Source organism: Aulonocara stuartgranti (genome assembly GCF_965226115.1).
Source record: "Aulonocara stuartgranti genome assembly, chromosome: 17".
Classification (NCBI taxonomy): Eukaryota; Metazoa; Chordata; class Actinopteri; order Cichliformes; family Cichlidae; genus Aulonocara; species Aulonocara stuartgranti.
Window position 1 is genome coordinate 39,801,535 of NC_138953.1, and position 16,168 is coordinate 39,817,702.

At 45.5% G+C, this 16,168-nt stretch overlaps 1 protein-coding gene across 3 annotated transcripts in view; it reads left to right on the forward strand.

Annotated features, from left to right (window-relative positions):
• ano8b (anoctamin 8b) overlaps nucleotides 1–15,915 on the forward strand; it is a 41,876-nt gene extending 25,961 nt beyond the window's left edge. For all 3 annotated transcript variants that reach the window (XM_082511436.1, XM_082511438.1, XM_082511437.1), the window contains exons 9-19: nucleotides 1,059–1,211; nucleotides 1,466–1,592; nucleotides 2,057–2,112; nucleotides 2,197–2,271; nucleotides 4,392–4,639; nucleotides 4,928–5,087; nucleotides 5,170–5,544; nucleotides 9,990–10,181; nucleotides 10,347–10,478; nucleotides 11,673–11,783; nucleotides 12,104–15,915. In XM_082511436.1, coding sequence (XP_082367562.1) covers nucleotides 1,059–1,211; nucleotides 1,466–1,592; nucleotides 2,057–2,112; nucleotides 2,197–2,271; nucleotides 4,392–4,639; nucleotides 4,928–5,087; nucleotides 5,170–5,544; nucleotides 9,990–10,181; nucleotides 10,347–10,478; nucleotides 11,673–11,783; nucleotides 12,104–12,853 — 2,379 coding nt within the window. In that variant the 3' untranslated portion in view covers nucleotides 12,854–15,915. The remainder of the gene's footprint in view (nucleotides 1–1,058; nucleotides 1,212–1,465; nucleotides 1,593–2,056; nucleotides 2,113–2,196; nucleotides 2,272–4,391; nucleotides 4,640–4,927; nucleotides 5,088–5,169; nucleotides 5,545–9,989; nucleotides 10,182–10,346; nucleotides 10,479–11,672; nucleotides 11,784–12,103) is intronic.
• Nucleotides 15,916–16,168: the final 253 nt, after the last annotated feature.

A 16,168-nucleotide genomic window follows, 5' to 3' on the forward strand; every position in this document is an offset into this window, starting at 1 on the left:
GATTGATTGATTGATTGATTGATTGATTGATTGGGGTGGCTGTAGCTCAGGAGTCGAGCAGGTCGTCCACTAATCGCAGGGTCGGTGGTTTGATCGCTGGCTGCTCCAGCCTGCAGCCGAATCCTCGGGAAAGAAAATAATGAAGTATGACTGTTAGATAGAAAGCACTTCAGTACAAAAAGCATAAACAGTGTTTGTGAGAATTTCACTTCAAAAACAACATCACAGCTGATCAACGTGCTGTACCAAACTAAGAGAACAAAAGAATAAATGGGTACACAGGGCAAAAACAAAGACGACAACTCACACGGGCCGAGGAGGACAGGTGTGTTTTTAAATGAGCTTTAAAAGCAGCGAGGGATGGAGCCTGCCTGAGCTCCAGAGGAAGCTCATTCCACATTTTGGGAGACAAAGCTGCAAAGACTCGGTCTCCTCGGGGTTTCTAAAATGTTTCTGGGACAGCTAGCTGATCTAAGAGCACGAGACGGCACGTAAGGGTGAAGCAGCTCAGACAAATAATAAGAAGCGAGACCATTAAGACTTAAAAACAAATACAAGAATTTTAAAATGGGTTCAAAACTTAATGGAAGCCAATGAATTGCAGTAAATGCTCAGATCAGAGTGTCAACAGGACGGGTTTAATGTTTGACGGCTGCCTCAGCTGAAAGAAGGAGAACTTCACCACAGTGTCGATGTGAGTCAATGAGGCGAGTTGTTTAAAGTGCTTTGAGCAGTGAGAGTAGAAAACAGTCCGTTTATGTGAAACGTGCTTCTTCATGTGCAAATGCAAAGAGGAGAAAAAGCACAAAACAAATATGTTACTGTGATTATCTAACAGCGTCACTAATGTGGGGCCCAGGGTCTCCTGACCCACCCCTAAAATATTGTCTTTATCAAAAAGGAGCATTTAAAGCCAACAACAAAGGCAGCGAGTCTCCTGTGTGACGGCTGGCTGAAGGCTCCGCTTCACATTTTACCTTTGAGAACTCAAATGAGTGCTTTGTGCGTTTTCCCTCCAGCCTCTCCTCTTTACGCTGTTTCATATCCTCTGTCTGCAGGGAATCAAGCGCTGCAGTCCTATAACGGGATGCGAGGAGTTCTACTATCCTCCGTGGCGGAGGCGTCTATTCAGGTGGCTGGTCAGCCTGCCCATCTGTATCCTCTGTCTCTGTTTTGTCTTCCTGGTCATGCTCATCTGCTTTGAGCTGCAGGTCAGTCCAGCTGTCAGCATCTGTTCTCTTTGTTGTGTCCCGCTTTGATGAATACAGCAGCAAATTTAACGCAAGAAAATCATCTTCTTTTGTCAGATTTCTTTTAGAGTTTGACGTAATGAAGCATTTTAAAGAAGCTACGAAACCAAAAACCACAGACAGTAACTAATAATAAACAAATAGACTCCACGCTTCATAGAATGGGAGTGTTTATTGCCTTTGGGGGCTGAGAAGTTGTATTTGTGTCTCTGCAGGAGTTTGTGATGGGGATCAAGGAAATGCCTCGGCTGGCTCGCTTCATCCCCAAAATCATGCTCGCTATCACTGTGACTGCGTGTGATGAGGTGTACAGGAAGATCGCCTGCTGGCTCAATGACATGGGTGAGCGCCGAGCTTCTAGGCCGGCAAAACGTAACCGCAGATTCAGAGCAGAGCGTCTCTTACTCAAGATGATCTCCTGAAAGTCGCGTCCTTAATGTTAGTTATTAATATTAGTTATTAATATTAGTTATTAATATTAGTTATGGATCGCTGGCAATTCCTTTTGAGCGCTGAGCTGGCTGTGGCTCGAGAGGTCGAGCAGGCCGCACGAATCAGAAGGTTCCTGCGGTCTGGACACGATGTGTCCATCAGTGTGTGTGTGAGTGTGTGTGAGTGTGTGAGTGTGTGTGTGAGTGAGTGAGTGTGTGTGAGTGTGTGTAGAAGTGCTTTGAGCGCTCAAATAAAGGGGTGAAGCTCTACGGTTCATTAGTTACTAATTAAGCAGTCAATGATTGAAGCTTTTACTGTGCTGCATGTTTTTAATGGCTCGCCAGGTGTGTTACGCTGATGTTGTGTTTCCACAGAAAACTATAGACTCCAGAGTGCCTATGAGAAAAATCTCATCATCAAAATGGTTCTTGTAAGTGTCGTCCTTTGCTGTGGGATTGGGTGGAGCTAATTCCTCTTCCTGTTTAATCACACCTGGCCTTTCTGTCTCTTGCAGTTTCAGTTTGTAAATTCCTATCTCAGCCTTTTTTACATCGGATTCTACCTCAAAGACATGGAGCGCCTGAAAGAGGTGAGACGTTTCCGCCGCTCAGACACTCGCACTCACTCGTCGACGTCGTCATTAATCCGCACATCCGTGCGTTTGTCCGTTTGTGGAAGATGCTGCTGGTGTTGTCTCTGATCAGGAGTCTGCAGCGGCAGGTCCGGGTCAATGTGCTGCCTCACGTCTCCCTGAAGATCAAGATGCTGGTGGTCTCTGTTCCCTGGTTCTTCAGGGCTTTGCTCGGGAACAAAGTACGATCCCTGTTACGCGTAGGGAAGGTCAGAGGTCTGTTTCTGACCACCTCCGTTATGCCTTTGCATGCCAGCTTGGTGCCAATCGGTGAGCAGGTGTGCTTGGAAAGAACGTGTGCTGGAGCTCCAAACCTCCACGCTGTTAAATGGCTGCAGGGCTGTTTTCATTACATCTCTGTATTTGGGAGACTTGGGACTTTGTAGCTGTCAGCAGATACTGTCTGATTATCTAAAACCAACTTTATATTCAATGACATCAACTCTCAAAACGCGCCTCTTCTTACTTCTTCTATTGGGTCCTTTCATCTGAAGATCGGTCTTCCTGGTATTCCTTGTGATGGGAATTGTGGATTTCTTTCTTGGGCTTTTTTCCCTCTGTGAGTCATCTTGTCCCTCAGCTTCTCACCATCTGCTCCACCTTTCGGACTCTCGATGTCAGCTGACTTCCCAGTTTTCCCAGTTTACACCAGCACAGCTCAGGCTCTCCACATGTCGGTAAAGCTTTCTGATTTACTGGAAGTACCATGAAAGGCTAAAATCATTTAAAACACGTGAGACTTTTCTTGTTTCCAGTTGATGAGAGAGACGTCAGCTGTTACGTGACTGAGATGTTAGCAATCAGAGAGCAGCGTCTCCGCCTCTCAGTCCCTGTGCTGTCCATTATTGATTATGTCCTGTATGCTCTCTGTTTCTGTGCTGTAGCATCTTCTGCGCAGCGTGTTGTGCATCAGCGTTTGACCTGAAGGAGCTGCTTTCAGATTAAAGGCAACAATGGATCGTGAGCTTTGTGGTGATGCAGTCGCTGTCTAACCTCTGCGTGTGTGTATTATATGATTGAAGACATATTAAACTCTTGGCTTTGACTGTTAAAGCTCAGTTATGGTTTGATGCAACTCGGTTTCTTTTTCTGTGCTTATTGACAAGATCAGAGAAACAAAGAAACATTTTTTGTTGTAGAAACCAGGAGATCACTGAGTTTGACCAGATTAAACTCTTAAGAAACTTTATTTTGTAAAGCTAAATAAATACTTTGTGCACAGAGACACGTTCACATGAAGGTTTATTAAAAAATGGTAATGAATCCCAAAATGATAAGAGTATAGTTGTGTTCAGTTACCCGTTTAATCTTAATCTCTGTACTTATTGTCACGCATAATGTATATGTCTTCTTCCAGATGACTTTTTCAGAAACAAAGAACTGTGTCTGTGTTGGACTCAGCATGAGATTTTATTTGTAGCCGTTCTGCTTCCCGTCAGTTCCTGTTCTGGACGCCTCCCGTTCGCCCACAGGTCAAAGTATTTGGACGAGGGACCGGGCCGTGGGTGCCGCAGCGTCTCCTGTTGCATGAAGCGTCCGTGACAGAGCCGGGAAAACATGACAACTTTGAGGTTTCTAGTCAGCTGTCCACAAATAAGCCCGTCGCACGTCTTGACTGCTGCGTCTAAAGAAACTTTAGTTTCAAGACTGATGAACTTTTCACTCGAGCCTGTCACAGGGCGGAGGTGTAATTATTGTGCGTCGCTTTGTGTCTCGGCTTGGTGGAGCAGTTTAGTTGGTTTGTTCGTGTCTGCCGTGTGCAGCGAGGTCTGTAGGTGAGAGGCTGCTGTGCTTTTTAGAGTTCGAATGTGACACAGCGATTGCTGCCTAACACCTCAGGACCCCCGATTACAGGGTCCCTCCTACTGCTTGGAATAGGGAACCATTCAGGCGGAGCTTGCCTTGAGCACACAGTCTGCATACATGTCTCTTTATTTTAAATGTTTTCACCTTATTTTATTAAGTCCTCCTGCGCTCTGTCCACTGTCATCTATCCTGTCTTGTTTCTTTTAAATGCTCCAATCAGTGCGCTGTGATCTGTGGGTGCTGCAGCTGTTTCTCTGCCTTGTGTTTGTCAGATGCTGGCCACTCTACTCATCATACGCCAGTTCCTTCAAAACGTTAAGGAGGTGCTGCAGCCTTACCTGTATGAGCGTCACAAGCTGGGAGAGCTTACGCTGCGAGCCGTGTGGGACCTGCTGCTCTCAGTGCTGCTGAAATACGCCCGGCTGGCAGCTGGAAAAGCCATGGCGTCTCCCACTGACCAGACCATGCCAGGACCCGGACTGAGGGGCACCAGGCCTGGAGTGGGGCAGCCAGAAAGAAGGTGGTGCTCTGAGCCGTTCAGTAAAGATGATGCAGTAAAGAAAGCGTGTGCTGAAAGATCCGTGACGTTCATGTGTTTAGCTGTCATTCACACCAACACTTACTGCGTTAGTCACTACAAGCAGAGCCGCTCGGCTGCAGACAGAACGACACTTTATCGTCCTCCGCTATTGTTCACGCACCGCATGCAGTTATGATTCATAGCTATCAGACACCGAGTGCACAGACTGCCAGAACAGGTTGGCACACAGTTACTCTGACGTTTATCTGTCTCTTCACCTGCTCTCAGGGAAAAGAAGTGTCTGAACGGAGGATGTGGAGTGCCTGATGAGGAGGAGGGAGCTGAGAAGGACGAGGCTGACAGCGGGAGGTTCAGCGAAGGAGAGACGGAGGAGGAAAGTTTGATCGACTGCGGCTTGAAGCTGAGGAAAGTGAGCTTCATAGAGAAGGTACAGTGCCGCGTGACCTGCGTTAGCACGTTCACGCTTTAGAGGTTGAATCATGTAACTGATCAGCGATGTCGTGGTTAAGGTGGACAGAAAGGCGGCGTGCAGTGGGCCCCCTGTGGACAGCAGCTTTCTGGAGGAGGGAAGCCCCACCATGGTGGAAAAGGGAATGGACCCGGCCTCGATGTTCGAAATGTGCGACGACGACGACGACAACGGAATTCATGATGTGAAGGACTCGAGCGGGGGCAGGGCTGAGGCCGCTGATGCTGCCGCCGCCGCCAGCCCGCTGCCTTCTGGATCTGAGAGCAGCGCGTCGCTGCGTCACAGAAGAAGAGGCCGGAGCGCCGAGAGGGTCGAGCCGAAAACGAAAAGGGAATCGTGGATGGATCCCCCCGAGGAGAGAGAGAGCACCACGCTCACTCAGGCGGAGATGGAGAGCTGCATGCAGACGTACTCAGTAAGTGCACATATGTACTCACCCTGCACGTACGGCTCAACTGACACCTTGGCTGATTGTGATTGGGTAGAGGATCAATAGGGGGTCCATGGCACTCTTTGGGACACTCCCACAGGGCTTAAATCTGAGATTCTCCACCAGTCGCATTTAGAACTGAAGAAGCTTCTCAGATGAGAGGTCTTTCCAAGCTCCTTAGACTACTGACAGAAGGGAAATGCAAGTGAGGTCAGAGGTCAAATGTGACATATTTGGACCCAAACTGTAGTGTGATATTTAGTATCGTTTTAAAGATCAGAGATTTTCTTGAAAGTTTGACCTCATTTGAAGAAGTGATCAGAGGTGACTGAGTAACGTGATATTTACAATCACTATATGCCTGCATAGTTTTACATGCTCAGTGCAGCATTATTATCACTGAGGTTCAGATCAATCAAGTCAAATGTGATGTGATATTTTGAACCTTATAAAATCGGTACTTTATAAGTACCAGATGTTGACTGTGTGATAATCATCCCCGCAGACCTCGGTGGATGTAAGCCAAAGTTTCCTGGGTCGTTAACAGTTTACTCTTCGGCCGCCCCTCATCTGTTGTTTTTTTTCGGCAAAATTATCCACACCCACCGCCGTGCTATGCATTCTGGGATATGTTGGGCCACGAAGTCTTCACCGCCACTTCCTTAAAATTCAGGGAAATGAAGGACGCATTTGAGGGCCGCATTTCGAGCAGCCTTTGAATTGGGACAGCCTTCGTTGCGTCAATGTGACGTAATCGGCCTTACAATGCGGCCTTTAAGGCTGCAGACCCTGAATCGGGATACAGCCTCTGTGTTTCATTCAGTCTGTGTCGTGTCGTCTGTGTTCCCACCTCCATGTTTTCATGGTCAGTCTTTGCAGTTATCACCATAGTCTCTGAGTCTTCTTAGTTTGTCACAGTACTAGTTTTCCCAGTTTAGTTATAGTCTAGTTTAGTCACGCTATCCCTGCTTTGTTTGTTCACTTTGTCTTCAGCCATAATAAAGGCTCGCTTTCTGTTAAGTTCACTCCCGTGTACGCACCTGGGTCCATCACACACACCACCACATTAGGGGTGCAACGATATTGAACCGTTCGATACAGTGCTTTCGGTTCGGTACGCATATGTATCGAACAATACAAAATTTGTAATTTATTTTATCAACTTTCCTTCTGACGATGCTGTCTGTGTTGAGCGCTCAGTGGATCTGTGTTCGACTACTCCGCCTAGGCTGCACTGTCGAGCGCAGATCCACTGAGCATTCAACACAGACAGCATAGTCAGAAAGAAGAGCGCAGGGCAAGCTAGCGAGACAGAAGTTAAGCTCGTTGCAACATGGCAAATTGAACCTCCCCCACCCTCATTCAGATCTGGCCTTTGGAACTATTTTGGTTTTCATGTGACGTATGATCCTGAAGGTAAGCGCTTCATGGACTAAAGTAAAACAGTATGTTGGATGTGCCACGCAATGCTCAATTACATGGGTGGGAACTAGTGTGTTAGGCAGTTAGCTCGTTAACTTGTTAGCCGTCTAGCCCCACGCGGGGTGATCAGGGGTAGCTCGTTAACGGATATTTGCCGTGTTGTGGTGTTAACGTCATTTCAACGAGATTAACGCTGACAGCACTAGTGGGAACACAACGAATATGACTGCACATTTACACCGACATCATCCTAGTGCAAAGACAAGTGGAAGCAGACAAAAACAACAAGCATGCTACTAACTTTACCCGAGTCATTTAGACAGCTGTTAGCACAGGATTCTCCTTATGGGGACCTGATATGTTTAATATTGTGGCGAGCTCAGACAAGGAGGAGACGGAGGTGTCGTTTGGTCTTGCTTCCCGTGAGCTAACCGGGGAGCACAGCCGTTTATTGACATCTGCAGAAGAACACTGCCGCTAGCTAACTGCTCAGCGCGGCAACCGCACAGCAACAACAACAACACACAGGGCGCCCTCTGACCCCGGAAGGACACACCGTCGCAGCGAGAGGGCGTCACCCGTCACTATGGCAACATAAACAAAACATAACTGTACAAACAGAACCCCGAACAGCCCTGACCCGCTACAATATGCTGCTGAGAATATAGCCCAGAAGAAGCGGATAGTATAGCTTTTATTTTGGAAAGAGCCATTTCTCTGTAATAAACTCTCTTTTCCAAAGATGAGTGATTTCTCAATCAGATACAGGGCTCGCAAAATCGCCTGCCCAACGTCCCGGAGCTAGCGATTTTTCCAGTCGGGCTACCAAAATCTATCTCTTCCCTGCCCGTCGGGCTATTGTAGGAAGCAAAAATATATGTCAATGCTTTTGCATTCTTTCAGAAATGTAGCTGGGTAATTATGTCATTGGCATCGGTGAGCCACTGTCAATATGTGACATATTGAAATCGCGTTTGAATTTGCGCTTGTTTTTTTGCTTTCACTTTGCAATCGTGCGAACTGTGTATAGAGAGCGACAGCACTGATCTGTGAGTGATGATAATTTGTGCACCAATTCCTCTGACATCGTCTTATTAATCGTTTGCTTACTATGCAAACATGACAAGTGAAATCTCCCGCAGCTTAAACATGTGAGAGGTTGATCGCGCAGAGAATCGCTGAGCGTTATGTGTGAGTGTGTGTGTAAAAGCAGCAGGATATATATTTTAGTTCTGCTGAGCCAAATAAGACAGGTCAGGGTGAAGAAGTGACAGCCAAAGAAAAGCTTACCACAAAACGGAGAAGTTATGACAAATCAGACTATAAGGCAAAAAGAAAGTGCAGCTTTATGGTTTCATGGACAAAAGAATTTCTGTGGCTGCAATATGACGAGCTAAATAACCAGGGCTGCACATAAGTGGTCCGCAGGTGCACATTCACTGTCAAAATAAAAAACAAAAAAAAAACGCGCACAAGATAAGAAGTTGCAACGCGTGTTTGCATACATAAGATTTTCAGGAGGAGGACAGACATTTGTTTAGAACTCTTAAAGATGTCGAAGAAGCTCCTTTAAGCAATTACTTTGGTTTTCCTCCACCTCCAAACAAATGTCAAAAGGAGTCCGAACCACAAAAGAAGCGCGTATTCTCGGAAAAGTGGTTGCAGGAGGTGAGCTGGCTTCAAACAAATGATGAACGCACAGAGATGTGGTGCAGAATGTGCCGTGAAAATCCCACTCTAGTGGACAAAAACAGCTTTTTATATGGACGCAAACGCGCGTTGCAACTTCTTATCTGGTGCGTCTTTTATTTTGACAGCGAATGCGCACATGTGGACCACTTATGTGCACCCGTGTAAATAACATAATGTTCTGCCGGGTGTGTTGTTGGATTTCTCTCGATTTCTGAGTCGACAAGTGCCTTTGTTACTGGGACCAGTCATTTTAAGAAAGGCCCCCATTAGAACCCATGAGAAATGCAAGAAATGCATTATTGCTCAGTCTGCAATATCTTTCCCAGAACAAACACCAATTGCAAATAACAGACTAAAAATAAACCTGAAAAATCTGTTTAGAACAGCTACTATGTTGCGTGAACTACCACTGGCACAATTTAGCAGTCTTTGCAAACTTCAAAAAGCAAACGGCCTCGATCTTGGTTCCATTTGTCTCTTACCCGTGACTTCAGTGGAAATTTCAAATTCAGGCTCTGACACAGACTGATTCATGTCCTACACAGTTCTTACAAGTTCATAGAAATTTCTGTTCAATTAGAACCAAGTATTTGAGTTGATGATTGTAATTTTTATACAATGTTGTGATTTGTTTTTCAACAATTTTTTGATTAATGTTTTGTTTCCTTTACAATATTATACATTAATGTATAATATTGTAAAGGAAACAAAACATCAATCAAAAAATTGCTCTCTTTTTTATTCGGGCTGCTTAAATTTATTTTGGGCTACCAAAAACTGAAGAGTCCCTGCCCGAAGGGCTACCAGGGATTTTGAAATTTTGCGAGCCCTGAGATATATTTATTTTTTTAATTACTTTTGTTTCAGCAACATTAAATTTAAAAACTGTACTTTTGAGTTAAAATATATATTTATAATTTTAATAAATGACAAATTAAAAAGGCATGAACATTTGTTTTGTATCGAAAAAATATCGAACCGAACCGTGAATTTTGTGTATCGTTGCACCCCTACACCACATGGCCTGTCTCCGCAGACCGTGACAAGTTCATTCTAAACATCTGGTGTTTACAGGCAGAACGACTCGTTCTCTGTTATTCTCTTTAAAAACTGGTCACTCTTTGAATCCTAGAACTACAACATGAATCCTACAGACCTTATAAATGCTTGTATGACTGCCATATCTTATTATATCTTATATATCTCATCTACAAATGAGTTTAGTCCACAGAAAATGCAGCGTCGTCCGCAGCAGCCATGTAGTCACGTACTGTACAGACTGCATTTGGCTTATTGCTCCACTTTGTCCTTCTTAGGACACTTTCCAAGACTACCAGGAGATGTTTGTCCAGTTTGGCTACGTGGTGCTCTTCTCCTCTGCCTTTCCTCTGGCTGCCATGTGCGCTCTCATCAACAACATCATTGAGATCCGCAGTGATGCCTTTAAGCTCTGCACCGGCCTGCAGAGGCCCTTTGGAGTCCGTGTGGAGAGCATCGGCCAGTGGCAGGTAAGAAATGCACTGTGTGAACATGGGGAGCTGACTAACACACAAACGGCATTACTGTTAACAAACCAATCAAGTTCATCAGTAATCAGAGTCTGGCTGAACTTGATTTAAGAGCAAAGCACAAAGTCAGAAAAAAATGGAAAGCTTTTATTTTCCCGTTCACAGACTGCGATGGAAGCCATGGGCCTGATTGCCATCATAGTGAACTGCTACCTGATTGGTCAGTGTGGTCAGCTACAGCGTCTCTTTCCATGGCTCAGCCCTGAGATGGCCATCATCTCCATCGTCATCCTCGAGGTACCGCAGCTACTTCCTGCTCAGTCTGAAACACAGCGGCGCTCTTTCAGTCTTTTCCCGTCACACAGTTGTCCTACCTGTAAAGACTGGGACGGACATTTAACAGAACATTTACTCAAACCACTTCATCAGTCGGTAAACTGTTTAACACAGATTTCACTTTCATGACACGTAATGAAGTAGAAGCCCAGGAAATAGTTTACTAATAGGAAGATGAGATTGGCGGCCAGTCATGACATCAAACCAGTTTTAACTCTCCAAACGCGTGAACAAAGGAACTGAAAGATAAGATAAGATAGAACTTTATTAATCCCTCGGGTGGGTTCCTCTGGGAAATTCGACTTCCAAAAAAAGCACAGCAACGACCGAAGTTACAGTTACAGAATTGTTATATATATATATATACACACACACACACACACACACACACACACACACATATATAAATACAGAAACAAATATAAATAAAATATACAAAGGGGATAAATAGAATAAATAGGAATAAAAAAATAAAAATACAAGTGAATTGCACATTTCAAGTATTGAGTCTATTGCACTGTTGACTATTTACAAAAAGTATTGCACAAGGTATTGTACAGTGAGGTGAAGAGGCACTACAGCTTAGTTGTTCCCCCCTCCTTTGTCCCCCTGTTTCCCCTCCCTCTCCCCTCCAGAGAGGAGTTAAACAGTTTGATGGCGTGTGGGACAAAGGAGTTTTTAAGTCTGTTAGTTCTTGTCTTTGGGAGAAGCAACCTGTCACTGAACAGACTCTTCTGGTTGTTTATGGCCGTGTGCAGAGGATGCCCAGCATTGTCCATAATGTCCAGCAGTTTCTTTAATGTCCTTTTCTCTGCCACTGTCACCAGCTTCATGCCGACCACAGAGCTAGCCTTCCTGATCAGTTTCTCCAGCCTGAAACCGTCTGTGCACAACGCTGCTGCTACAGCTTGTCACATATTTAGAAACAGGCTGTGCTTCACTGTGCCGGCCGTCTGCATCCAGAGGGGTCAACAGCCTGCAGCTCTGTGCTGGCCTGATAAAGAAGTTTGAGCCCAAATGTTGCAAGAATGACCTCAAGTGACAAGTTGCTTAAAGAGGGCGTTTGAGGCACCGTGTCCTATTTACTGTATGTGAATTACTGTATAATTGTTTGACTTCACCTTCCTTGTTTTCCACCTCTCTGTCTGTTTGCAGCACTTTGCCATCCTGTTGAAATACATCATCCATGTGGCTATTCCCGACATTCCTACATGGGTCAAAGAGGAGATGGCTAAGCTGGATTACCAGCGCAGGGAGGCCTTTAAGGTGACTTCAGGGAGTTCGAAGAAGCCCTTTAAAGTCTCCCTCATTAACCTTATGATGCTACAGCACTGCAGTTGTTTCTTTTTGGAAATAAATGACTAAAGTTGCTTTGATATTGTAGCAAAATGACTGTTACTGTAAAGGTTGTCAGCTGTGCTGCACAACACAGGAAAAGAGATTAGCTTGTAGCTGCCCCGGGAGCACTAATGCAAGATTCTGACTGCAGTAAGGGCTTTTAGACAAGTCGCGCTGCGGTAGTGTAGTAGTTGACTACTGCTGATTCTTTATGAATGCATTGTGAGAACGTTTCCCTTCCTCTGCAGAAGCACGAGCGGCAGGCGCAGCAGCATTACCAGCAGCTGCAGAGGAGGAAGAGGGAGGAGGAGGAGAGGCAAAGGCAGGCAGAGCACATGGCTCGCAGGGAGAGGGAGCGGGACGACAGCAAAGGCGACGTTTCGGGGGATCACCACCACGACAAAGGTCACGGCAGCAAATCACGTTCTGGGTGTGGAGGCGGAGGAGGGAGCGGCGGGTCGGACAAGCCCAAGAGGCCCAGCTCCCTGTTGGCCAATAATAATGTGATGAAGCTGAAGCAGATCATCCCGCTGCAGAGCAAGTTCTCCTCGGGTGGCGCCCGCTCCCCACAGTCACCCACGGGCAGCGAGCCAAAACTGCCCGGCTTCTTGAGCTTCAAATTCCTCAAGTCGCCTGAGAATAAGAGGGAAGGTGCTGCGGCTTCTGCGGCCGCCGGCACCACGTCTGCCAGCGCCACGGCGACAGCGGCGCCGTCATCATCGTCATTATCAGGTAGCAGCTCTCAGGAGCGTTCTCAGTCACCCAATAAAGCCTTCAACCCCGGGAAATTGTTTAACTTTGGGAAATCCGAGGGAGGGACTTCCACGAACGGAGCTCCGCTGCCCAGGTCAGGAGAGGGGTCATCATCGCTGACGACAGAAAGACAGCCTTCCCGGTCTGACTTGAATGGCGTTCCGGACGAGATCCCCTCACCCGGAGGGGAAGGCGCAGAGAACGGACATTCGTCAGACTTGGACGCGGCTGGTTTTAAAATCTAGAAAACGACGACAAAAAAAGCGCAACTTGTCTTTGGTTCCATCTCACCTGAACAGGTGACGTGTTTACTGTGAGGAAGGCCTGACCTGCCCTCTGTGCTGTCACAGGCCGGTGCAGGAGAGCAGAAGCTGATGAGGCGAGACTTGTTCTGGTTTGCTTTTTCTGCTGCGAGACAAAAAAAATAAAATAGAGAAAGAAACAAAAAAAAACAGGCTTTGTAAGAAAGACGAAAGCCCTTCTATCATGACCGAACACACACACACACACACACACACACACACACACACACACACACACACACACACACACACACACACACAAATATTCAAATTCTTCCTTGTCTGCAATACATAAAGAAATGCATGAGCTGCGTTTCTAATATTTTTACGCCTTTAAAGCAGAGCTTTGTTTCCTGATTTCTTCTTGTCAGAAATTGTAAACATCTCGGTGGCTTCACACCAACAGTCTGTCGTGGAGGGGAGGAGTTTAAGGGAAAAAAAAGCTTACATGGCGGTACGAACGGATTAGAGATTGTACATCAGATAATTCCTGAGTGTTTTTTAGCTGTCACCACACAAGCGATCGTTAGAAATCGCTCTCATTTTTAAACTGCGACGAGTTGTTGGGCCCTTCGCTTTCGTGCTGAAGCTGAAGAGTGGAAAAGCAATATGAGTCAGTGTTTTTGTTTTTTTTATTAAGTGTCAATCATCGCATAAGCCCCTCCTTAACAGTCGCCCCTGATGTATCACCAGCTTTATTTTCAAAGCAGAGGTGAGGTCTGAGCTTTGCAGAACCCGGTTTGCGCCAATAGAAAGCGGCGAGCTTAGTAAGTCGTAAAAATCACAGTATTTTGGAAGAGCGAGCAGTTTTCGAGGAAAAGGAGCAGAGATGCCCGTTGCATGCTGTTCTCCATCCGAGTCCGTAGAGCGCCTTGTAAACACAGATGGTGCCTCATGCCACAAACTCCAGCTAGACTTGGCAAACGAGCACAGAGTTAAAGAAGTAACATTTGCACTAAAGCCTGACGCCCTGCATAGAAACCACCTCGGCACAGAGGGCCCACACCAGCCTGCCTCATCATTATGCAAAAAATGCATTTCTGTTCATTTCCCCCTTTCACATGGTGCATGCAGTCGGCAGCAACGAGCTTTCAAAATATTCACGTTTTCTTTTCTTCTTGAACAGCTGTTTTTATTGGCAGAAGATGGAAATTCCCTTTTTTTTTAACCAGTGCAGAACTTTTCAGATTATACTGTTAACCCAAGACGTACAGTACTCTATAAAGGTTTTAGGCACTAAAATATGTGAGAATACTTTGAAAGATGTCAGTTTACCTGACAGGAGTTCGGTAAATAGAAAAACCCTACATTAGTGGGAGCTTCATTTGACTACACAGTCGCTCAGTCATTATGAGATCTTACCCAGAATCCTTCTCTGGAGTCGGGCTGTGTCTCTCTTCATGCATTTACTGGCTCACTTGATGACGTCACCACAGAGCTTCTGCAGGGACCAATGCATGCGTTGCAGGACTCCCTTTTCCCACTGAAGATACATTTTAGGTCATCGTCATTTTTCAAAAAGCAGGATGGCATCATGTGATTTACAAAAACATACAAACATCTTAGAGTACCTAAAACTTTTTCACAGTACTGTACTTTGCATATTGTTTGCATGATCCATGTATTTTCAATGAGCCCAGCATCTACCCTTAGCTGGTATTTCACTTCTGCGGGGTCTCCAGAAGGTGGCGCTGGTTATTTAGTCACCACAGGCAGCAAAATTAAAGCAGTCTGACAAGTTTATGATGATATGAGACACAGAGAGGATTCAGAAGCCGCCGCACTGCCGAGATACGGAAACATTAACTATGCATTTCCACACGTTCACCTCCGGCGAGGATTTGGGCAATAACACAGCGTTGAAGTTGACGTGTAGTACTAAAGCTCGACACTAACCCAACCTCAAACCCCAACTCCAGCGCATCATCCTCATCCACTCTATGCATTTTCTTTCCCTTTATGTTTTAGTGTCAGCTCTCTCAGATCGCCTGTTTCCTATTTAATGTTAAGAACCTGCCCCGACCTGCATCGGCTTAACAGGTTTTTGTATTCTGTTACAGCTTTAATGTGTTAGTTTTAGAAGTCTGGTCCATTTTTCGCTCACACGCCTGCAGAAGAGACGAAAAATGTTCTTTCCGGGAGGCAAAAAGTTCTTACTGACATCAAATGCAATACCGAAATAGTCTGTGCAGTCATGTTATCATTTTTAGGAATATTTGGAAGGTACTGTTCATTATAAATGTAAATGGAGAAGGCCGAGGCTAAGAGAAACGTGACATCATCAGGGTGTGATCTTAAGAGCAGCAGAGCGAGACGGTGACGACGTAGCTGAGCACAGTCTCATTAAAAACCCTTGATATTCTTGCAGCATCAGGATTTCAGGGATAAGTGGCTTCATGGTGCGTAAGAGTCCATCGTTTGAAAAAGTCCCATAGAGAAGCAGAACTGGTGCGCTGAATAGCTCCGCCGATGCCGAGCGAGGTCACTTCCATGTGTGCATTCCCACCTTATTCAGGTAAAGCTGAAGAGCATCACAACAGACATCGGCTTGTTACTTTTTTCGTTTTTGCAGTGAAACATGTTCTGCGACGGAGATCTGTAACGTTTGGAGGAACGGCAGCGTCACGGCGCAGGCATCGCCTGCATCAGGACACAAGCTCGGACTCGTTATCAGAACAGCTTCTTTGAAAAGTTCGGACATCGTCTGTCTCATTCGGAATAAGCAGGAAAGGACTGAATGGACGTATTAATGTTTGTGTTTCAGAGTGGATGTGAACAGGCGAGACTCACCGCAGCTACATTACAGCCCGACCCGAACCTCAAAGACGAGACATTTTCATGGAAGCCTCACTTACACAACATCATACGCTCTTCCAATGTACCACTGTACAAAAAAGATCTTTTAAAGAAAAATACTGGGGAATGGGATTATTTATTTCTTTTAATTTATTTTGTCATATTTTTGTAAGACCTGACAAATAGTTAATAAAACTATTTCAAATGCATCCCATGTGTTGTGAACCGCTTCTTTACATTTTTGAAGTACCACAAACCAAAAGTGTTTTAATCCAGTTTTATTTCAGCAAAGCTAAAAAGAACATCTGATCTAACACATGTGGGGCAAGGCTTCGGGTGGTGTAGAACAGTCTGAGCAGAAGCATAATGAGGTTTTTATACTTGAAATAACAAGACGGGGTATTTACAGTGTAGATATGAAGATGACTGACCGCACCGTCGACCCACAAAACAGGAAAGAGA